Source organism: Mus musculus, chromosome 8 (assembly GCF_000001635.26).
Source record: "Mus musculus strain C57BL/6J chromosome 8, GRCm38.p6 C57BL/6J".
Lineage (NCBI taxonomy): Eukaryota > Metazoa > Chordata > Mammalia > Rodentia > Muridae > Mus > Mus musculus.
In genome coordinates, this window is record NC_000074.6 from 28865695 (window position 1) to 28891073 (window position 25379).

At 40.3% G+C, this 25379-nt stretch overlaps 1 protein-coding gene across 11 annotated transcripts in view; it reads right to left on the minus strand.

Moving 5' to 3' along the window:
• Window positions 1–25379, minus strand: part of Unc5d (unc-5 netrin receptor D) — a 572955-nt gene that overhangs the window by 218978 nt on the left and 328598 nt on the right. For all 11 annotated transcript variants that reach the window (NM_001347498.1, NM_001347500.1, NM_001347501.1 and 8 more), the window contains exon 3: window positions 9802–9945. In NM_001347498.1, coding sequence (NP_001334427.1) covers window positions 9802–9945 — 144 coding nt within the window. The remainder of the gene's footprint in view (window positions 1–9801; window positions 9946–25379) is intronic.

The window sequence follows — 25379 nt, forward strand, 5'->3', positions numbered from 1 at the left end:
TTCTAGGGCGTTGTTCCCGTTCTTGTATTGGTTTTTTTCTGTTATTATCCTTTGAAGGGCTGGATTCGTGGAGAGATAATGCGTGAATTTGGTTTTGTCGTGGAATACTTTGGTTTCTCCCTCTATGATAATTGAGAGTTTGGCTGGGTATAGTAGCCTGGGCTGCAGTTTGTGTTCTCTTAGTGTCTGTATAACATCTGTCCAGGCTCTTCTGGCTTTCATAGTCTCTGGTGAAAAATCTGGTGTAATTCTGATAGGCTTGCCTTTATATGTTACTTGACCTTTTTCCCTTACTGCTTTTAGTATTCTATCTTTATTTAGTGCATTTGATGTTCTGATTATTATGTGTCGGGAGGAATTTCTTTTCTGGTCCAGTCTATTTGGAGTTCTGTAGGCTTCTTGTATGTTCATATGCATCTCATTCTTTAGATTTGGGAAGTTTTCTTCAATAATTTTGTTGAAGATGTTTGCTGGACCTTTGAGTTGAAAATCTTCATTCTCATCCACTCCTATTATCCGTACGTTTGGTCTTCTTATTGTGTCCTGGATTTCCTGGATATTTTGAGTTAGGATCTTTTTGCATTTTCCAGTTTCTTTGATTGTTGTGCCGATGTTCTCTATGGAATCTTCTGCACCTGAGATTCTCTCTTCCATCTCTTGTATTCTGTTGCTGATGCTCAAATCTATGGTTCCAGATTTCTTTCCTAGGGTTTCTATCTCTAGTGTTGCCTCGCTTTGAGTTTTCTTTATTGTGTCTACTTCCCTTTTTAGGTCTAGTATGGTTTTGTTCATTTCCATCACCTGTTTGTATGTTTTTTCCTCTTTTTCTGTAAGGACTTCTACCTGTTTGATTGTGTTTTCCTGTTTTTCTTTAAGGACTTGTAACTCTTTAGCAGTGTTCTCCTGTATTTCTTTAAGTGATTTATTAAAGTCCTTCTTGATGTCCTCTACCATCATCATGAGATATGCTTTTAAATCTAGGTCTAGGTTCTCAGGTGTGTTGGGGTTCCCTGGACTGGGCGAAGTGGGTGTGCTGGGTTCTGGTGATGGTGAGTGGTCTTGGTTCCTGTTAGTAAGATTCCTCCGTTTACCTTTCGCCATCTGGTAATCTCTGGAGTTAGTAGTTATAGTTGACTCTGTTTAGAGATTGTTCTTCTGGTGATTCTGTTACCGTCTCTCAGCAGACCTGGGAGACAGATTCTCTCCTCTGAGTTTCAGTGCTCAGAGCACTCTCTGCTGGCAAGCTCTCTTACAGGGAAGGTGCGCAGATATCTTGTATTTGGACCTCCTCCTGGCCGAAGAAGAAGGCCCAAAACAGGACCTTTCTCAGACACTGTGTTGCTTTGGCAGTTCCCAGGTGGTACAGACTCTCACCTAAGCAGACTAAATTCCTAAGTTCCTTGGAGTCCCGGGACCAAGATGGCGACCGCTGCTGCTGTGGCTTAGGTCGCCTCCCCAGCCGGGCGGGCACCTGTCCTCCGGTCCGGAAGGTGGCCGGCTGTCCCCGGCCCACACAGGGTGCTGCCTCAGCGCCTCTGTGCTTCTGCCTGTTCCAGAAGCTGTCAGGTTCTCTGGCGCACCCTCTCACCTGTTCAGACTAATTTCCTAAGTTCGGCGGGTCCCGGACCAAGATGGCGACCGCTGCTGCTGTGGCTTAGGCCGCCTCCCCAGCTGGGTGGGCACCTGTCCTCCGGTCCGGAAGGTGGCCGGCTGTCCCCGGCCCACACAGGGTGCTGCCTCAGCGCCTCTGTGCTTCTGCCTGTTCCAGAGGCTGTCAGGTTCTCTGGGTAATAGTTTTCTATTAAATTCTTCTCATAATTACTTAAGTATCATAAAATATACTTAAGTAAGGGCAGTGAAGGGAGACATGGTACTATATTAAAGAATTCCACAAGTCTGAATCTAATATATATATATATATATATATATATATATATATATATATATATATATATATGTGTGTGTGTGTGTGTGTGTGTGTGTGTGTGTGTGTGTGTGTGTGTGTATAATACTAGAATTAAATAATTCCTGTTGCCAGTGAACCCACAGATCTAGCTATCTGCATGGGTTTGTGGTAACTTTTGTAAAGAAGCTTGCTATAAGATCAGTTGTATAAACATTCAGGACATATAGTTGACTTGTACAGTTATATATGTTTCTTTGCTTTTGTAGCAATTTTCAAGTGAATTCCTACTTACTAAGAATATACTTACTTCAGAATATACTTCCACAGGGTAGGTTGGCTTTAGCCCTATTCCATATTTCCTTATCATATGGAAGCATGCAACCTGGGTAAGCAAGTACAAAAATACCTAATGATGTGAATCTCAGAACACTTCCCATGGTTCAGTGGGGCAAGATCATAGAGATATAAACACAGAAAGAGTGGCAACAGTAAGCTGTATCAGTGTTAACCTGAAGACTCTCAGTACATGGCTGAAGGAAATTCTAGGCACTATGATGTAACCTCAGTTAAGGTCTACCATTATGTCAAACATTTGCTTGAGTTGTGCCTTCATGTTGGCCTTGCTCTCCATTTAGCTTGATGACCTAGAACCTCTGTTCACCTTCAGAGTGCTGGGATTATAGGATGTTTGTGGAGTGCAGAGGTTCAAATGTAGGATCTCCTGAATGCTAAGTAAGCACTCTACCAATGAACTGACTCCACTTACTCTTGATATCATCGTTTAATTTGTAAGCAACCTGTCTGCCATCTTACCTAGATATCTAACGTAAGTATATAGTCTCAAATGTCACTGTCAGATGTATGTCCTTTTCTTCTCCATGTATAGTGCACGAGGCGATTCTATAGCAGGAACATTGCTCCACCATTGGTCATGTCTGGTTCCAGGCTCTAGAGTCATTTGTCACCTTAATACTTAGACCTTAATACCTAGATGCTGCTGCTGGCTTTATAGTAAAAACAGCACTCTTTAAATCCTGTATGATAGAATTTGAGGGTATCCATAGGCTTCCAAGGCCAGTTATTTCACTTAAAAAAAAAACCCAATTACTACATATATGGCCTGAGTTTTCAGAGTTGGCTCACAGGTGTTATGCTCCATATAATTTCACATGCTTCAAAAGACTGATTTTCCTGGTCCAAACTTTTATCTTTTAAACACCAAACTTTGCTCACTGTACACTAGGGCTCAGAAAGCATGCTCCCAGATCTGCTTCTGTAAGTCTCCATGGCACATCTGTGCAAACATGACACTCATTAGCACTGGGCTTGACAAGCAAACAGCATTTGCATGGTTTCAGGTAGATACAACTGCACCCCACAGTGTGCAGCCTCGCTACTGGACTGCAGCTGTACTTTAGCAAACATACATTCCTTGACTAGATGATTTTATGCAGCTTACAATATGATTACGAAACTAAGCCTCTCACATCCTTCAGTAGTATCTTATATCTTATAGATTAATGTATGGTTATGGGAAATGATTGATCTTTAGAAGAAAGCTAGCTTATTGCCTTTCTTAACTTTAGGGGACATTTTGCTGTAAAAAGAGAAATTAAGGCTTTAAACTTGTGTGCATTTCATACAAGGTATTGAAGACTGTTTCCCACAATGTAGGAGTATGTGGACAGAGAATATTGGACCAGAGCAGACAGTGTAAACAGTTGAGGTCACATATGTAATACATGGTGTAACATGATTGTAATGTTTCATCTCTTCTATTCCCTTTTGGCCTCTGCTTACTGCACTGCTGACAGTATGCAGTCATCTCCAGATAAGGGAAGCCAAAGATGACTCTTCCATGTTCTTATTAGCCATAGACTCACAAGAAAGTCAGACAGCTGGACATCATCACAATGAACAATGAACAGATGCCTTTTTCTGAAGAGGAGTTAAGCTTTACATGAATAGCATTGCTGTTCAAGACGTACCCACTACAAAGGTGACAATAAGATCTGCTTGTGACTTGGAAGTCAAAACAGTGAAGGTAATAACGGTGGAACCTTGAGGCAGTTCAAAAATATAAAAAGATAGATGGGAGGTGGTGGCTCATGCCTTTAATCCCAGCACTTGGGAGGCAGTGGCAGGAGGATTTCTGAGTTCGAGGCCATCCTGTTCTATAGAGTGAGTTCCAAGACAGCCAGGGCTACACAGAGAAACCCTGTCTCGAAAAAAGAAAAAAAAAAACTATATCTATCTATCTCTCTGTATCTATCTACATATAGAATGAATTCACAGGTAATTTCAAAATAATTGTGATTACAAATATCATGATAACAGTCCTAAAAAAATTCTGTGGGAAGACAGAAATGGAAACTTGAATCCATAAAATTTGGAAGCTGGATACCAGAGTAGGCTCTTGGATGTCCAAATTAGTCTAAGAGGCTGTTGAGGTCAGTGGGGTGAACAGATTTGTTATGCTGGTGTCTATGTATAAGGCAACAAGTAGGATAATCCTTCAATAGGGGCATAACGTACGAATAAAGAGTCAGAGACAGGGAGATGGACCTATGCATGTTCTCTGGGACAATAATGAACACAGGCAAAGTACAGACAGGGAAAGCAGCCTATACCTCTGAGCCTAAGAATTTATACCCAAGCATCTAAGACAGTGGTTCTTAACCCTCCTAATGCAGTTCCTTATGTTGTCGTGACCCCCCAACCATAAAATCACTTTCCTTGATCCTTTATGAATGAAATTTTGGTAATGTTATAAATCACAATATAAATATCTGTGTTCACTGAAGGTCTTAGGTGACCCATCTGAAAAGGTCACTTGACCCCCCACAAAGAGGCTGTGAACCACAGGTTGAGAATCTAAGTGGTGCTCATTCACTCACTCACTCACTCACTCACTCACTCACTCACTCACTCACTCAGGTGGAGCGCAGCACACCTGTAAGGACGTCATGGGGCAAGGCAGGCAAAAGAGGTTACTCCTGAAAATTTTACAGTATACGAACATTTATTTATCCCCATATTTAATGTTGCTAGCAGGAGGCAGAGGCCCCAGCAGTTCCCAGCATATGAAATTATTTACTGAAGCCAGGAAGCTGCGCTGCACAATAGAGACAACTGAATAGTTTTTTTTTTCTTTTCTGATTTTTCAAAAGGAAACCACCTCCAAAAGAAAAATAAAATAATCCTGTTTCACTCCAGCATGCAAGTATAGAGCACCCTGTGGCTGTAAATGAGATTTTTCTAATTTCTTCATTCCTTGCCACAATTGCATAGATATTTTAGAAGCATCTCAAATAAACATCATATTTACATTTTATTCAGCATGTCTCAAATTATGCCCCTTTTTAAAAAAAAATCAACAAAATAGTGATTTCCTACTGTGTATTCTTCCAAATGTCCAACTTGCTAGAACAGGCTCAATTATAGGACAGGGATAGTTCCTTCTCAGTACAAAATTAGGTAAAGTAGCCAAGTGTCAAGAAGGGTTTCCTTGACTAAGAGTTTAATGCTACAGGCACAACACCTTATAAGCAGATGAAGGAGAGAAAGAAAAACAGAGAATAAAAGAGAGGGCTAAGCTGCCAAATGTTCACCCATGAAAATAAACAACTAGGAATGATTGAGTATTCCTGGTTTTGACAATAGTCCAGCAGCAGATGCCACAGCACGACGTATCTTCCAGCCCAAGTGAAGCAGACGGATGAGGGAGGGCCTGTGGGAGTTGTTCCCTGGAGACAGGCTTCTGCCAGCTTGGTGGGGGTCAATGTAGGCTGCTTTTATTTACCTATTTTTACCTTCCTAAACTCACTTTGGTAACTAGGTCTCTGCTATTTCCAGCCCCCTGTAGTTGGTGGCCAGCCAATTTCTCCCTGTTCATGCCTTAGTGTGATTAAGGGGGATCTTAGTGAAGGCGGATGACAAGCACACTGGCTCCCAATAAGAAGCGTACACACAGTAGAACTTGACCATGAGGCGGTTCAGGTTCACAACTGACTTAGAAATGAAAGAGGAAAACAACTGCCATTTCCCTCAAGAAAGTACTCAAATGCACATAAAGGTTTCTATTTTGATTCTCCCGTTTCTATTTAACAGAGGGCAACTCACAGGGCTTAGCAGTAAGAATACGCAAGGGAATACAATGGGCAGACAGATGGGGCTCTGTTCCACTTTGGTAATGGCTAGATGACCTTCCCCTTCAGTCACGGTCTTTATCTTTTGGCAACACGTTGAACAAAGCAGGCATAGGAAATCCTAAATGGGGCAAATAGAAATGCCTCAAATAATATTACATAAATTCTCAGGACTGGAGGTACAGGGCGTTCATCAACTAGCAGCTCTCACATTCAGGAAGCTCAATAGAAATTCTCAATTAGAGACCCAATACTAGGCTTCCTGAATTATTTGAACTGAATCTTCAGCATTAGATGAGGACCATGCTGATTGCTGATTGACATGATGGTGCACGGTGGAGTTATGGAAATCTTGTTCCTAGGCAAGATATCCCAATGATATCTGCTTACAGACTCACAAAATCCTTAACCATATTATACAATCACATAGTAGATAGCAAACTAAATAATAAATAATATAAGCATAAATAATTTACAACATTTATCATATTTCCATAGTCTAATCCAGAGTATCATAGAAGACAGTGCTCGGTATCTGTAACTTTTACCTCCAATAGGGTCCACTCTGAGGAACAGATGAATCATAAAAAATAACAGGAGATTTTTCTCAGTGTTGCTTCCTCTTAAAAATCAAACCATCTCTAAGCAGCAGCATCCAGAGAACCTCCTGGTGTTTCGTAGAGATTAGTAACCCTGATCACATCAAGAGGCTCCTGTCAATATGTCCCCCAGCTCGACGTCCCAGTTGCCTTGGCGCTTTTGCCCAATGCAATTTAAAAAATTTTAAATCCTTAATGGCTCATTGGCTCAATGCAGGAAGCATAAGGGGCTCAGATGCTGAAACAGAACGGTTTATTGAATTCTATAAAGATGACAGTAAATTGTAAAGTCCCTTCGGATGATGGTCCTCACGTTCATAAACTGCATTTATCTACCAATGATTATTTAGCACATTAAGATGCCTCTATTACTTAAAAAACAATCTTAAAAAGAAGAAACATTGTAACAATTATATCTAATTTGCCTATTCATTTATTCAGAATGAGGACTATCCTCATGTGCAATGTGCTATTCGTTAGGAAGTACTTACACGCAAAAGTCAGAACTCTTTTCTCTCAGTCTAATAAAAATAGAAAATCATTTTAAACATGTTTTTCCTGCAAGCGAATAAAACATCCAAGTAAGATCCTGAAGGCACCCCCACATACACTTTTGATGCCATTACACTAGTTAAATTTCAATTTACATTTTAATACACATTGGTCCCCAAGTCAAATGCAATATTTAATGACAAATCATGTCTTGGCTTGCATAAATAATTTTAAATAAATTAAAGAGCCTCTAACTTGCTACATGGGAAGAAATTAAAAATATGTTGGAAACACTATTAGAGAACTCATTAAGTGAATTGTATAATACGGGCTATAATGATATTCTAACATTTTTGCTTGAAAAAATATTTATATACAAATGAGCTTATCATATGAAAAGTACAGTTCCTTTAAAATCTTTAGAGAGAATCACAAGATTATTATCAGAAAAGGATCTCAGACGTCTATGAAGGTCAAATGATTAAAGGGAAAGTGACATAATGAAAAATTCCTTTTCCATTATTAATATTTCCTAATCTCTTATTTTATCATGCAGAGAGGGTCAGCACAGTAGAGGCAAACCTAGAAGACTCAGTCAGTAAGCATCAGTGAAGACCAGCCCATGAAACAGTGCAGGAGAGGATCAGGTATGCCACAGGGCATCAGGTCATAGCTGGAGAGTATTCACTGGTGTTGTTAGGTTACATAATTAGTACTCGGGTATATCAGCAATGCTCAGAACAGCTCCAGGAAATAGGTACGGTTTCACATATGGAGATATTAAGACCGAGGAAAATGAGCTATGCTTTCCACCTGTACAAAACTAAGGCGATGCAGAACAGAAATGGAAATGGAGCAGGGATGTGAAGTCTAGGCTCTTCTCTCCTGTCCCGCTACACATGCAAATTAGCAGACTGCACTAGTGGATGGGGTGTGTCAGAAAGGCAAAGCTGACATGTGTGGCAACCATGCATTTGAAAGGACAAAGTGTGTGGAGTATAGTCCACGTGATGAGAGATGAGAACAGGTGGGTGTGAACCAATCTCTGATGGGCTTTGTGAACCAAACATGAGGTTCTGATAGACACATGGCAATCAGGACAACTGAGGGAGACAACCAAAGAGATGGACACAGACTGGGAAACCTGTATTGATAATAGTTCAAAGGATAGGCGACATGGACCTTGGAGAAGGAAGGCTGATGAGTGGGGGTGGGGGTGGGGGTGGAGAATGGAGCTCAGAAGACAGAAATTGAGTGAGCCAGGGTTGAATACTCTCATGCTGTTTCCTCTTCTCTGCTTGAATTGAGCACTACAGATACCCCGCCTTGACTAGGGATCTGGATGGCCTCTGTGAGTCCACATGGGAACACAGAACTGGACTTATTATGGGACAAATGAATGCAAACACACTCCCTCTCCTGGTTGACCTGCTACGTTAACATCATAAAATATTGGTTGGCTAATTTTAATTAACTAAGTAAGTATTGGAAAAAATGTTTCCCAAGGCTCTCACATTGAGTACAGCTTATGAGGTGACCTCTCTTTCCTGGTCTTGGAGGACTCACATGGCGTCCAGGAGAGGCCTCCCAAATCGCCAGTATTATGAAGGTAAAATGCATATTTTAAGAGGGAGATTTTGTTTCTGAAGAAACATAAATGTCTTTGCAAACAGCAATTCACTCCTATTCTTAATCCCTAAGCCACCAACATCTGCTATGGAGAATTCCTCCAGTCCTCAGACAAATCCCTCTTGTCCCATATTCTTTATGACACTCTCAAAAGGCAGGATTTGAATAAAACAACAATAACCATCTCTCCTGCCCCTCCCAGCTTCTTTCTATTGAGTTTTTCCCCCCTTTTTTCTTATAACAGTCCTAGGCGCAAAAAGGAGCAATTTGAGGATCTACAGAGGTGGGCTAATGGGAATGGGTAGGACAGGAGGAGAAGTTTACATATTATAAATCATATTCAGATTATAAAGACATAGATGCTGAAACAGGATAGAGAAATCCTGGACTCCTCAGAAAAGCAATTTTCTTTCTTTCTTTCTTTTTATTTCTCATCATTTTTCAACTATATATTTTTTTAAAAGTTATACTTGGGTCAAACAAATATAGTTTTGAAACCCATTTTCATGATTTAAGGTTAGCAGAGAAAGGACTTAACAGCGGGCTATAAAAACCCTCTAATGTTTTTAATGCCTTATTTTTGCAGATGGGCTGGAAAGTAGAATAAACAGCCATCACTCAGCTCGCCCCATGTAGGCTCCCCGTGAGCCTACATTGATGGGGAGAAGCAGAGTGCATTTGTGTGGGCTTTTTTTTCTCTGGAACACATTTTCCTGGCAGTGTGAAGACATTTGAGCTCTGAACATTCGGGAAGAATCTCTTAGGCAAACTGAGTTGCTTATTATCCTCTGCAGAAAATGTCCAAGCATTTTAAAGGAGAGTTTTAAGAACTAAATTTATTGGAAGTTGGAAAAGTCCATCTTGCTTCCCATTCATCTACATTCTGCAGAAGACCAGGATATATTCACAGAGCTCTTCAGCTGTATTTAATCCATGTTCAGACTCCTAAGACCCCAGGTCGCCTCCAAAGATCATCCCCAAAGGTACTTACAGGCTATGGGCACAGATCACCCCCAAAGGTACTTACAGGCTATGCGCACAGATGCCTTCCTACTCTTGGACGTTCCCAGGTGGCTCCACGCTACACACTGGCACCAGTAGTCCTCTGGCCCATGGAAGTCCTCCACTTGCTGCCTGGTGACATTGATAAACACTTCCCGGACCTTCAAGCCTGATGGGCAGACGGAGAACATTAGGTGAGGCAACTGTACTCCTCAATCACAAAGGTAAGGCCAGCCAAACCTTTTCTTTTTAATTAAACAATTCTGTTTTTAATCAAGGCAAGGTTTTAATTACCGTGACAGTAATATATTACTGCTAATTAAATTCCACTAGCTGAGTAGGCTGTAGAGTGCACACACAAAGTATTATCAACTAATGCAGTGCAGTACAATAGAATAGCATCCCTCTTTCATTGACCTGGTGCCCTCAGGGCTCTCAGTCTGTGTATAAAATGTACTATGAGGAATATGTACCAAAGTTAATGTCTAGAACCTAATCATCTCCATATAGTAAGCCCAAGGGCAGAGTTTTAAGTTGATCTTAGAGTCATCACAGGGTTTTGTAGCCAAGGAAGGGTTACTGTAATGGTGTGGCTTGAAAGAAAAGTATGTGTGTGTATGTATGTGTGTGTGTGCGTGAGAGAGAGAGAGAAAGACGGGGGGTGGGGGGAGAAACAGACCAGGAATTCAAGAAATGGCACAAATAGTGGCATCAAAGTTTGAGAACAAAGTCTAAAGGATACAAAGCAAATGGACAGGACAGAAAGGAAGCAGCCATCTTGATCTATAAGTCTAAGAATCCAGACAGAGGACCAAGGAAAACTCTCAGAGTAGTGCTGTGAGAAGATGGAGCAAGGGTTATAGAAACAGCAGAAAAGAAACACCTGAGCTAGGATAAAGCTGAAGACTTGTAACCTTTCAATGAGATTTTTATGACTCTGCATTGTCCTTCTAATCATTAGGAATAGGCTTGGTACGTGTAACTGTGGAGCTCAAACTCATTCATTCTTCTGGCCAAGGACCACTGGGCTCCTTCTATGCATATGGGAAGGTTGGCTAACCTTCATGGAGTGTCAGGGATGAAAGTGGATATTCCTTCTAGCTCCTTTAGTTACTTAATGACAAGTAAGGTCCCAGTCTCTAGTTCTCATGCCTTTCTGTCCCACAGACACTGGCTGACACTGGCCGCCATTATAAGCATGCTTCTTCAAAGCTTGAACATAGAAGCCCAGCACCACAGTGAGCCCTAGAGATCTTTATTCACTATATGTGCACATCTCCCAAAGATGGGATATGTTTTTCTATCCCCATGATGTAGACAAAAACATCCCATGACTTAGAGAGATGAGAGTCATTCATTCACATCTATGGTTTACAGAGGGAGCATTTTGTGGTTATCCCCTGCTTCTGCCTTATAAATTAATACTGAGGTTATTTTCACAATGAAAAGCTTATCTCTGTGCTCAAATTTTTTGTTCCTGATCATGGAAATAAGTCGAATACGTGAAAGAATTGAAGCAAAATTAAATGCCTAATTTAGATTATTTTCCCTTAAAAATAATAAAGAATTCAGAAGAATCTGCCTTGTCTTGTATCCGGTTTTGTTGTGATTGGTTGTTGTCTTTTGGAGCCTGCTCTTTTCTGAAGGAAAACAGAGGGGAGGGGAGGATGGGACTGGGGGGAGAGGTGAGGTGATAGGGAGCTGGGAGGAGTAAAGGGAGGGGAAACTGCTTAGGATGGGTTGTATGGGAGCAGAATGTACTTTCAAATTGTATTAGAGAAGAATCTATTTCAATTGAAAAAAACAAAACAAAACAAAAAAACAAAAAACAAAAACAAAAGAAAACAAAACAAACAAGGAAACAAACAAAAAAAAGTAGCAGAAAAAAAGCCTGGGGTTGGGGGATGGGGTCATTCCAATTCAAATGAGCCAAAGGCTCTGCAAGGAAGAAGTGGGATACAAGTCTACCTCTTCTGGTGGTAAATAAGAACAGAGGTGAACTAATCACATGGAGAACACCCATGCCACCCAGTCAAAAACGTATTATTCATAATATGTGACGAGAGACTGTTATGGACTCATAAAACATCATGGACAATTTGAGGTAGTCTTCCTAAGTTTGGAGGAGGTACCACACAACACTCATCCTGTTGGTGTTTTTTAACCATCCACATTTCCTCTGATGGAAAGCTCCAATATGTTGAATTCTTCTTTTGTTAAAGATTTGTGTCCTGCAATCTGTGGATTTCTCGAGAGCAAAGAAGTTGAGTGTTAATGCTAAGGAGTGAACTGATATAGGGGAGAGCTTGCCTACATCCTACTCTTCAACTTAAGACAAATGGATAACCAGTTTTGAAGAGGCAAGCAGGGTAGAAAGGATCATACAATACTACAGGTGAGAGGGGGCAGCCACGGTAGTGTGCTGGGGATGCTTACTGAGTCACAACACACATGTCCTTTGTAAAGCAGGCCATCAAACAATATGTTTAGCTGGTGGGGATGTAAATCAGTCCAGCTGCTATGGAAATAACTATGCAGGGCTTCAGGGAAAAAAAAACAGAACTAATATATGATCCAGCTCTACCACTCTTGGGTATATACCTAAGGGAAGTAAACTCAGCATTCAATGGAGCCGACTGTATATTCCTGCTCCCTATGGCACAATTCACAGTAGCTACCCTGAAATTAGCCTATGGATCCACCACCAGATGAATGGATAAAGAACATGTGCTATAGATTCACAATTGATTATTACCTGACCACTAAGGAAAAAAAAAACCATGCTATTTATTTATGAGATAATGGATGGAACTGGAGATCATCCTATGAAATGAGCTGCCAAACACAACAAATATAAATAGCAAAGTAGAAGGGGGATCCCATGGTGTCAGGGGAGGAAACAGAGGATGGAAGCTGAAAACGCAGAGGTGTGCGGGTGTGACCAAATCGCACCATACGTGTCTACAAAAAATGTCATGAAACCCCGTTATTTTGTACAAATATATATCTAATATTTTTAAAAGATCTACTATTTATTTTAGGTATATGAATATGCTGTCACTAACACAAAAGAAGAGGACTTTAGATCTCATGGCAGATAGTTGTGGGCCACCATGTTCTTGCTGGGAATTGAATTTAGGACCTCTAGAAGAGTTGCCAGTTCTGAGCCACCGCTCCAGCCCCTATATCTAACATTTTAGATATGATAAACTTGAAAGGTAAAAAGGTGGTCAAACCACCCTTTGGTTCTCATTCTATCCACCTTGTGAATCTATCTAATCCACCTCAGAATGTCTAAGAGCAGTCACATATCCAAGTCAGAAAACAGGGAGCACACACATTCATACCACCAATTTGCATTCCCCCTACCATAAGGACACCCAGAATTTATTTTAATCAATTGTGGTCAGACCTGCAGACATACAAATGGCTGGCATGAAGGATGAAATTTACATAGCTAGCAAGAAACTGGCCCAGCCTGCCACATTTGGCCACACAGGAAAGCAGAAAGCACCAGGGCAAAAAGAAGGCAGAAAGGAGAGGGAAAGGGAACAAGAATATTTCTGCTATTTCTGCTTTATTCCCATGAAAGGGATTATAAAGGAATAGCAATAAAACCCAGAATTGGCTAATTTGAGTAATGTCATATAATGGCTACCTATTTGGTCCTGGGGTTAGGAGAGGGAATGGTGGCTTGGAGTATTGGAGCTGTATCAAGGATGTGCATAGAGTCTGGGTTAGTTTGTATATGCAGCAATGATCATCAGAGCACTCCCCACAAGATCAACAGGCCTTAAACCTGTTTGACTAATCTACACAGAGACCTTTACAGGATACTTTGGCAAGAACAAAGAGAAAGCAAGTCCCTAAAACATGGAAAGAACTTATCTTGCTCTGTTTCTGGAATTCTTTTTGACATCCCATCCAGGATGGAGAGGAAGAGCCTCAAGTCATGAATTCAACATCAGGATGGCTCAGCTACTGGTCCATTTCAGAGGTTCTTCAAGGGGTCACAAAGCAAAGCCAACACAAATGGGCTTCTTCTGAACACGGTGTGGCCTCCTAATCAGCATGATCAAGGCAGCAGATCACGAATGGCATTGTCACACACACACACACACACACACACACACACACAAATGTATATTAATTGCTTGATGACTCCTTCAAACGTGAGGGCTTCAGTTAGTCAGACCATCATGTCTAAGAAAATCCTTACAACACAATACATTCTTTATATTTCTTGTGTTTTACTTAGCATAAGAAGATAATGCTGCTTTAATAAGGTGTCTTTCTTAAAAAGTAGGGCATTCTTTATCAAATCTTCAGTTCTTTTGTGAATATATATATATATATATATATATATATATATATATATATATACATAGGCAATAACTATGCACATATGTGGATTTGGAAAACATTTAAGCAAAGCCTCTCTATTTAAGGTAACTGCTCCTATCATCTCCACTAAAGTTCACCCATCTGTATTGCAAGCAGACACAGCTATATACTTTTCTATCTCCAGAGATGTCAGCTAACTTGATTGCAGGAAACGTTACAGTGGTACAAATAAAACTAATAAAACATTGTATCTCATGAAGAAGAGAGGCATTGTACCCAATAACTTGCACAACTCTAATAAACAGGGGAAAGCCCACACCTTTAAATGATCATGCAAATTATGGGCATCAGCCTTTGCTATGGAGTAGGGTCTCACAGAATATAAAAATATAACTACGGTACTGATATGCTAATAAGCTTTCTAGGTTCTGGGATGGTTTAGTTGTGGATAGACTAACATTGGCAGCAGATGAATAATCACTCTGCATGTTCTAAGCATAACAGAGCAGCACAGAACTTCATCATTTGTCAGCTTTATTTGTTTAAATGAGAAAAACGCTGACAGCAGTTACTGCTGTAATCCCCTTATTTATCAGATAGAAAACACTAGTTACTTTTAGCAGGTTTAATCCTGTAGGGAGGCGAAAAGTTAGAGCATTTTCCAACTAATTGAAGGTAGATGTTTCACAAGTCAAGGCAGAGAAATGCACAAGTGAAGAGGGGGTGGGGTGGGGGAGACAGTGAAGAGAAAAGAATTAAAATGAATTATATCTGGCAAAAATTCAATAAAAGGGCTACACAGTCTCAGTGTAAGATCCTAACTTGGTGCATAGAGCATAAAAGATCCCAGAGTAGTATTTAACATTCAGAGCCATGCCAATGACAGCCTGGTGCCTACTAACAGCTGTCCTCCTGCCTTTTATCTACAGCTCATTATCACACCAGCACAAAGCCCATCACTAGCATCCTGCCTGGTTATTGTTGCAGCCAGTTCTTGGATGCACCTGGTGATGGGTGCTCAGGGAGGGATTAGACACAGTTCCCACGCGCTCACCACCCCCACAGCTTCCCTCCTCTCAGCTGAAGTTCTCTCGGGTAGGATGCTCAGCTTCTCACACAGAATAAGCAGACCTCAGCAGAAAGCTAGAATCCTTCTTTGTCCTTAAACATGTTTTGCTTTTTTACAAACCATATGCAAGTGGCCATTGCCTAGAGAGCTTAGTTGGAGGGGCATTGTTGCTTTTTTATGGGAAACTCTGGGTCTGTTTTCTTGTTCTATTTTGTTTTTCCAGTCATATTCCACACAGTCCTGATTTATTTTCTAGGATATGATGTGTCATAATTATATGGGTACTAACCAAGTGAATCATTACTTAGCTTCCTGTAAGGGGGGAAAAATCCACAAGACCATAGGAATTTCATGAGTATCAGCACCATGGTCAGCTCTAAGAGGGATGGGAGGAACCCAGGACTTCTGGCATCCATGGGCTTTCTACTGACCCTCAAAGCCCATAGAGTGCTTTTTGGATAGCTGTTGCTCTGAGGTGGCCTCACCATCTCCCTCCACCTGCTGAGCAGCCGGTAAATCGCCCACTCTCCTGGAAGAACTGCCTTCATTGCTTAGATAGGGCAACACTTCCTATTGACCTCTGATGGTTCCCAGATTAGACTCTACAACTGTGCATGAGCAATAGAAAGCTTTCCCATATTTTGAATAATCACTTATTATCATTTTTAATTGTTATTATGGTGTTTTTAAGAAACGAATCAAAGACATCATAAAGTTGGTGACAGATACTGAGTTGAAAAACAAATGTATGGAGGTTCTCATCCATGTCTACTTCTGTGACAAGTGCCAAGAGCATCGTCACAAGCAACCTATAAAGACTGCTGTCATCATTGTGCTACCAGGTAAAAGGAGAACATACTTCAAGTTGTCCTACCAATTCGGCAACATCTTCTATGAAAGCAGAACTACAGAATATTGTAAGATTACACAAAATGGACTTATCAACGTTGGAAAGAGAAAAGGCTTCTTAAGGGTCTGGGTACTATTCTCCCTCAGTGTTGAAGGTTTCAAGGATATTCATTGTGAAACTTAGTTTATATGACAGGGCTCTCTTGCTCACTAATAACACACAGATTCCCCGTGTTTCTGAAATTACAAACCTCTGGAAGAAATGTCATAAAAATCTAATCCTATATTGTGGGTGAACTTAGCTGTCTTCAGACGAGCATGCTACTGAAAATAATAAATTGAATATAGGTAATTAAAAGGTGGAACCATATTTCATTTTAATGGCAGATGACTAATTAGGGCTAAATGTCTTTTGCCTCCTTATCCTAGCAACAAGATTAAAATATATTCTGACAAAAAAAAAAAAAAAGAAAGAAAGAAAGAAAAAGTCCTCATCCTTTGAATGTGTATGTGCACTACGCTTAATGAACGAACGCTCTTTAGTTTCCCCAGGATAATAAGCACTTCACACATTCTGCAGAAGTATCACAAGTTCAGACTTAAGTACAGAAATGAAGAATACACCCAAGCTCTCCAGTCTCTGCCACACTAGAGATTAGAATTAATCAGCTCAGAGGTGTCTGGCAGAGGCAAGCAAATTAACTTGAGAGTGTTGTCTGATAACAGCAAGAAGAAGAAACTTCAGAGACAGAAATGGATATGGTGAGGTCACTTAGAGGACACCATTTCATACACGACTCACTTTTAAGCCATATTTCATTGAGGCAAATAGGATCATGATTTCCAATTCTGTACCCGAGTCAATGATTTTCTCTTCCTATATCATGAAAACTATCTCTTTGCAGCCTAAGTTCATAATGTATGTTGTTTGCCATGTGTTATTTGATATGTTAAATGAATATGGCATAAAAGAACCACATGCAAGTAATAAAATCTTATTCAGTAAATTCAAATAATTAATGATGTATCTTTTCTCTTTTTGGAATTATGAATGTGAGGTCGTAAATTTTTGAATCAAGTTTTTTTTTTTAAAGTTTTAGAATATCAAATTTATATCATTTTAAGGATAACCTTGACAGAGTATTTGCAGGGTATAATACAGCATATGTACTAAGTTCTATAACCTTTAAGGCAATGGTGGTAGATGAATTTATTATTCCATCTTATACCAAGAAAACCTTGGAAGGAAGCTATGAGACACACCATCTAGTGGAGAAGTTTGTTAGTGGACAGCTGCATTCCAAGCACATCTAAGCATCATTGAACATTCACATCTACCTTTCTGAACATGAGCAAATTGTCACTGTTGTGTTTTACTTTGTCTGATTTCTTTATAATTCCAACTTCAAATTAAAAGCCACACAACTTAGTGTTACATGAACTGAATGGGCTGAAAATTATAAAAAAAAATCATCGCTCAAGAATTTAGAATGTGCAGGAAGGCAGAGACAGGAGGATTACAAGGTCCATGCCATCATGGATTACAGAGCGAGCTTGAGGCCAGCCTAGGGTACACAGTGAGACCCTGACCTAAGGAGTGTTTGGAAAGTGCCAGGAAGTAAGGAACTACTTCTAGCACTGTTAAAGTTAAATCGAAGGAAAATGGTGTCCAAACTTTTGCTGTTGTTGTAGGAAAGGTTAAATTAGACACCAGAGACAAGTCTTTAAGAGTCTGCTACATGTTACGGAGGGAATTCATAATGATTGTCTACAAACCCTTTTAAGAATGTGTCAGTATTCTCTAAGAAACAGCAATGAACAAGATAAAGTACAGAGCTGTGAGGAAGGGCGTTTCTATAAAAGTGGACTCTAAATGCACACAGACGTCGGCAGAAGACTCCGGAGATTGATCACTTCTGAGCTCTGTGGGCTCAAACGTATGTTTCCCTAAGGTACCTTGGCGATCTGTGAATCATCAAAGGCAACTGCACATTGATGGGTTTCCTGGAAGATACTATATTCAAATCCTCATCGCCAGGGCAGTGAAGTTGTGAGATACAAACTCAAAGATTTAAGACACTTTTATTTCTACTCTTCTGCCTTTTCTCAACACAATGCATTAACCTTTTATCCCAAGAGAAAGGTTCCAGCTGTGTAAAAAAGGAATAGCATAGAGTGGAAGGCATGAAATGATATTCTTTAGAAAGGGGGCAAAATTTGCCAAGTTTAGACTTTTTCCAGATATACTGGAATGCATAGAATTTCACCAGTTCAAGTTCAATGACTCCTGGGCCAAATATATTAAGAATGACAGATTATTGTTTAAAAAAAAGAAGAAGAAAAAAAAGCAAACTCTAGGTTATTACTGAGCAATCAAGAAGTAGTTTAGGATGGTCCATGTAGAGACTTCCATATCCAGGGATCCACCCCATAATCAGCATCCAAACGCTGACACCATTGCATACACTAGCAAGATTTTATCGAAAGGACCCAGATGTAGCTGTCTCTTGTGAGACTATGCCGGGGCCTAGCAAACACAGAAGTGGATGCTCACAGTCAGCTAATGGATGGATCACAGGGCTCCCAATGGAGGAGCTAGAGAAAGTAGCCAAGGAGCTAAAGGGATCTGCAACCCTATAGGTGGAGCAACATTATGAACTAACCAGTACCCGGGAGCTCTTGACTCTAGCTGCATATGTATCAAAAGATGGCCTAGTCGGCCATCACTGCAAAGAGAGGCCCATTGGACACGCAAACTTTATATGCCTCAGTACAGGGGAACGCCAGGGCCAAAAAGGGGGAGTGGGTGGGTAGGGGATTGGGGGTGGGTGGGTATGGGGGACTTTTGGTATAGCATTGGAAATGTAAATGAGCTAAATACCTAATAAAAAATGGAAAAAAAAATAGCTTTTCCATAACAGAAGTTTTGCACAAGCAACATCACCTCCATTGTGTGGGTGTTTGGGATTAATGTCTTTGGTGTGTGTGGTGTTGTAAGGCCTGTGTGCCTTGCTTTAATTCCTGTATTAATGAATGCACTTACCATTTCACAGGGGTGTGATTCCTTCCTTGGGATTGCTCCACCATTCGAAGCTTCCAGATGTTAACAGAAGCAAAACACAAGGAAGAAGAGCCCCATATTTCCAAACGAAATGGGGCAGAACAAATGAGAGGATCCCTTGGCTCATGTGGAGAACCGAGCGTGTACATTACTAAGAGGTATAGCCACGTCTGTGAAAACACCGTAACTCATGTCAAATAAATTGTACTTTTTGCAGGAAAGAACTCTAGCTCAGGATTTTCCAAGCTAAATTGCATGAAAACTCACAATCCTTTTTCTTCTTATTTGAGCAGTTAGATGACGGGTCCAAATTACCAGAAAGACCAAAGGCAGTTTGCAGCTTTTAACAACTGAAAGGACTTATTGCTTCCTATCCAGGAACACAAAAACGATTCCATGTCTACTTTCAGCACTATCAGGTCCTATGTGTTCCCATCATACCCTTGAAGAAACAAGGCAATGTGTCAAAAATAAAATGTATCAATTATAATAGTTCAGAAATGGACAACATGTCCAAAGACAGGCCAAGAGTGACTTCACACAGGCTTCTCACAGAATATGAACAGTTCCCCCTGTACTTCTGGTCAAATGGTGTCTCCTGTCCTTGGCTTGTCAGTGCTACTCAGTCTTGCTGGGTTGTAAGGGATTATTTTACAGATCTCATCAAAAGCCATTAAGTCTTTAACAGTAGTCAGGCCATATGACCCAGCTTCTTGTGGAGAGAACCTTGGGGGAGATAATGCATCCTGTACTTTTCAATCTCTCTGGCTATTTTTTTTTCTGTGTACTTGCACTCATGTATTGATTTGGGATAAATATCTACACTCATCTTGCTGCTGTTTATAGCATTAAAGTGTTAAAACAGAGCTGAGGAAACACTCACAAGGTGGGGCAAATGACAATTTCCACTAGCAACATGGGGGAAAATATTTAAAGAAAAATAGTTATTTCCTATTGGTTCTACCAACCAAGATGACTTATATTAAGAGGTTTTGCTTATTACATTATTTCAAAGATGTAAGAGTTACATTCCTTTCTAAAGGCATTTTAAAAACCTAGCACACACACACACACACACACACACACACACACACACACACACACACACATATGCTCTCCTGATTTTTACCATTTATGAATTTTTTGTTCTGTGGTAACTTTGAAATATATGACTTTTATTGGCCTTTAAAAAATAACTGGAGGGCAGATTTTTATTTGAAAGAAAATTGTAATCAACAATGGTCTCCTCAAGACACAGAGTTGCCTAGCAATGCTAGCAGAATTAAAAGGAAGAAATAATAACAGAACAACATATTGTGAAATTACAGGAGAGTGAACTATTCAATTGGTGTGTACTATTTACCAACAGCTGGTTAAGTGAGGATAGATACAAGATTTTTAAACAGTGTTAGGAAAATGGCTGATTATTTGACAGCATTCCTCCTTACATTTGGAGCCATTTATGCAATGTAGGGTGCAGACACACACACACACACACACACACACACACACACACACACACCCACACACACACACACAAGTGGCAAGCAGCCCCATTGGACTTCTGGAATTTGAGACCTCTTTGGGCATAACACTGTGTTATAACCCACTGCCGTTGGTAAGCTACCATTTACTTGATGAGTGTACCTCTGTTATATGCATCCACATCTTAGCATCCTTCTGTAACATTCTCAATCTAAAAAAGGTATGTATTGTCTCCATCTCAACCACTCCCAACAAGTTTGTCTAATAAGGCCCCATCCATCCAAAGTTTGGAAATATGAAATAGGTAAATCAAGACTGTTTTCTCCTTTATCTTTGATTATAACAAATCTTTGGTTTAAGGAAACTATACCCATAACTCTGGAAACTTTGCCTAACATATGACATTCTACATGAATGAGAAATGGACCTCCAAGAGATCATAGATAGAGACTGTATATGTGGTCAGGAATAACAAACCTCAATGAAGTATATATGGAGTCTTGTAGTATAAAAGCTAAGCACATTCATGATGGGAAAATGACGATCTATGGATGGAGTTTAAAGAGAACTTGTAGACATTTTGAGTTGAAGGAGAATATGAGAAGATGTAGAAGTAAGTGCCTCATAGTGTTGAGGAATATACCTGAAATGACCATAGTATTCACATCTAGAAGTAGCTATGTCACAAACTACCTATCTCTGCATACTCCAGGCACTTCTCAGTCAGATAGGGCTCTCCCTCTCTCTGACATCTGATGATGATACCTTGGAGGCTCCTTCTGTTCACAGTAGACTTTTGTCTTGATGATTCCTGTATCTCAATACCTTCATTCTTTACTGATTATCTCCTGATGCACTCCTGTGCCCCTGACCTCTGTCAACTCTCTGCCCTCTATCATTTCACTAGAACACCTAAGCACTTCAAATTGTGAGTGTGCTAAGATTTGGATTTCTCTGGATTCCTCTCTCTGATAATATAATTTGTATTAATTATACTGCCCTTCCTGTAAAAGGGGAATTGATATTAATCTCTCTTCATTCATTTATTTATCCAATCATCTTTAAAGTCCTATGTTACTAATGGTTCTGAATTCATAGCTACTAAAGTGCTTCTTTTTTTTTTTTTTTTTTCCATTTTTTATTAGGTATTTCGCTCATTTACATTTCCAATGCTATACCAAAAGTCCCCCTTACCCACCCACCCCCACTCCCCTACCCACCCACTCCCCCCCTTTGGCCCTGGCGTTCCCCTGTACCGGGGCACACAAAGTCTGCGTGTCCAATGGGCCTCTCTTTCCAGTGATGGCCGACTAGGCCATCTTTTGATACATATGCAGCTAGATTCAAGAGCTCAGGGGTACTGGTTAGTTCATAATGTTGTTCCACCTATAGGGTTGAAGATCCCTTTAGCTCCTTGGGTACTTTCTCTAGCTCCTCCATTGGGAGCCCTGTGATCCATCCATTAGCTGACTGTGAGCATCCACTTCTGTGTTTGCTAGGCCCCGGCATAGTCTCACAAGAGACAGCTACATCTGGGTCCTTTTGATAAAATCTTGCTAGTATATGCAATGGTGTCAGCGTTTGGATGCTGATTATGGGGTGGATCCCTGGATATGGCAGTCTCTACATGGTCCATCCTTTCATCTCAGCTCCAAACTTTGTTTCTGTAACTCCTTCCATGGGTGTTTTGTTCCCACTTCTAAGGAGGGGCATAGTGTCCACACTTCAGTCTTCATTTTTCTTGAGTTTCATGTGTTTAGGAAATTGTATCTTATATCTTGGGTATCCTAGGTTTTGGGCTAGTATCCACTTATCAGTGAGTACATATAGTGTGAGTTCCTTTGTGATTGTGTTACCTCACTCAGGATGATGCTCTCCAGGTCCATCCATTTGGCTAGGAATTTCATAAATTCATTCTTTTTAATAGCTGAGTAGTACTCCATTGTGTAGATGTACCACATTTTCTGTATCCATTCCTCTGTTGAGGGGCATCTGGGTTCTTTCCAGTTTCTGGCTATTATAAATAAGGCTGCTATGAACATAGTGGAGCATGTGTCCTTCTTACCAGTTGGGGCTTCTTCTGGATATATGCCCAGGAGAGGTATTGCTGGATCCTCCGGTAGTACTATGTCCAATTTTCTGAGGAACCGCCAGACTGATTTCCAGAGTGGTTGTACAAGCCTGCAATCCCACCAACAATGGAGGAGTGTTCCTCTACTAAAGTGCTTCTAATAATGGGTATCCAGTTTCTACTCAAGCATCTGACTTCTCTTTCCTTACCTGAGTTCTCCAACATTCCACATTTCCTCATTTTTGCTTCTCCTTGTCATTCCATACCTTTTTGTAGGAATTGTTCTGGAAAGCATACTCTAGTCACTGTACTTCCAATCTTAGCATCATCACCATCACCAATGCATCTATCCACACACAGACCTCCTCCCAGTGGCCTTTGTCCCCTTCCACATCACTGAGTGCATTCTTCCTCAGTAGCCCTTCTTCAAGATCACTGGGTCTCTACCTTCCTAGTGCTGTGACCCTTTAATACAGGGCCTCATGGTGCAGTGGCCCCAACAATTAAATTATCCCTTGCTATTTCAGAACTACAATTTTGCTACTGTCATAAATTGCAGTGTAAATATTTGATGTGCAGGCTAACTATGATATGTGACTCTTATGAAAGGTTTGCCACTCACAGGTTGAGGATCACAGTCCGAGAGCAGCATTGTATTTGAAGTGAACTATACTTCCTACTGGACATATATTAGGCTTTGTCCATTGGCTAATGATAGTGACACTTACACCATCAAGATGTTCCATATGTTCATGGAGTGTATCTTCAGCGATGCCTGTTTGGAATAGTAATGTCCCTTCCATAAATTTCCCACTGGGAAGTGGCATTTTCTATGAATCCACAATACAACATACCTCTCTGAAAACATTCTAACTTCATTTACACAGAACTTCTTAGAATATTTGTCTTGTTCTTCCCATATGTTTATAGAACACCAACCTGAGCTATAACTTTCCTATCATTAAATATTATGAAAGGTCTAAAATGCACTGACTGCCATTATTATATTTAACACAATGAGATCATTGGAAACTTTCTAATTACACTGAGGCTTCCTGACTTATTCAAAATCTGATATCTAGTTAACTGACCAAATCATCTCCCATAAAAAAGAATAATCAAGTGTCAGTTCAAACTGAATCCTGTGAGAGGGGCTAAGTTCAAAAGCATATGTGATTTCTGTTACATGGTGAAATAGAAAACCTTTACTTATTAAAAAGTATGCTTAATTTTTTATTCATCATTTATTTCTTTTTTATTATTGAAAGTAGATTCCTCTCTCATACACTACATCCCAATCACAGCTTCCCCTCCCTCAGGTCCTCCCAGCTCCTTCCCCCCTCTTCCCCTCTTCCTCAGATCCACTTCCCCTCCATTTCCATTTAGAAAAGAGCAGACAGACCTCCAAGAGACAACCACCAAACATGACAAGACAAGATAAATTAAGACAATACAAAAGCCCACATATCGAGGAAGCAAGTAAGTAGGATGAGAAGAAACCAAAAAGCAAGCAAAAGCAATCTCTGACAGTGTGTTGGAGAGATGGTTCAGTGCTTGAGATCACTTGTTACTCTTACAGAGGGCCCTGGTTTGGTTCTCAGAACTCACATGGTAGTTCACAACCATGCTTAACTCCAGTTTCAGAGGACCTGATGTCTGTCCTCTTCTGACCTACTAGGGTAACAGGCATGCATAGGGTATACATACATACTTGAAAGCAAAATATTAAAATACAACAAGATAAGTAAATCTAAACTTTTAGAAATACTTCAATGTTTTCATCAAAAAATATTATGCTGAGACTTAGTATCACCTCTTCATGTACACTTAACTTCTCTTTGAGCCTCCAAGTTCTTACCTAGTTGATGTCAGTAATTGTATCTATCCCAGTAAATGGCTGTAAATACCAAAATAATATCTGCCTAGTTAAGGACTTCAAATTTTTCACACTCAGTAAACCTTAGATGAGTATGATTGAATTCTCATTATTTATCAGAAAAAATAGCCACACTAATAAAGATTGTGCCATCCCCCCAGCCTTGAGCAGACAGAATCAGACCTTGTTTTTGCCACAGATGACTAGCCCACCTAGGGTGGAGCCTTCCAACCTAAGTGAAGTCTATTGTCTGCCACATCTGCAGCTTCCTGCAAGAAGCCACTACCTGTTGAGCAGCTGAGGGTTTTGGGTTGTTTGTTTGTTTGTTTGTTTTAGATACTGACATAGTGGGGGATGGGTTTTCCCCCATTTAAAAATTCAGACTAAAGCAGTAAATATTGGGCCTTGATCAGAAACTTTCTTGGTCTCATTCTTCTCTCCCCATCCACCCCATCCAGCCCAGCTTTCCTTTCAGGAACCCAGTTCTCCATAGCCACTGGCAGCTACAAAAGATGATCCTAAAATCTACCCATATTGAGAAGCCCTTAGTATATGGTGCTCGGGTTCTGGTTGTATCACTATTAAATGATCAACACAACTTCAGAAAAAAGCCCAGAAACCACCAGCTGTGGTGAATAAAGACATAAGAGTAATCTCCAGGAGAAAAAAAAAAAGATAAAAGTGATTGAAATTATGCTGCTTAAAACGGTTTTGATGAAAGATTTAATATTTGTCCCAAAATTATTTAGGATTTGTCAAATGAAAACAGCAACTGTCTGGTTTAATTTCCAATGGGAATATTAACTTCATACAACGTGGAGTGTTTGAAGTTATACAGAGCATGAAAA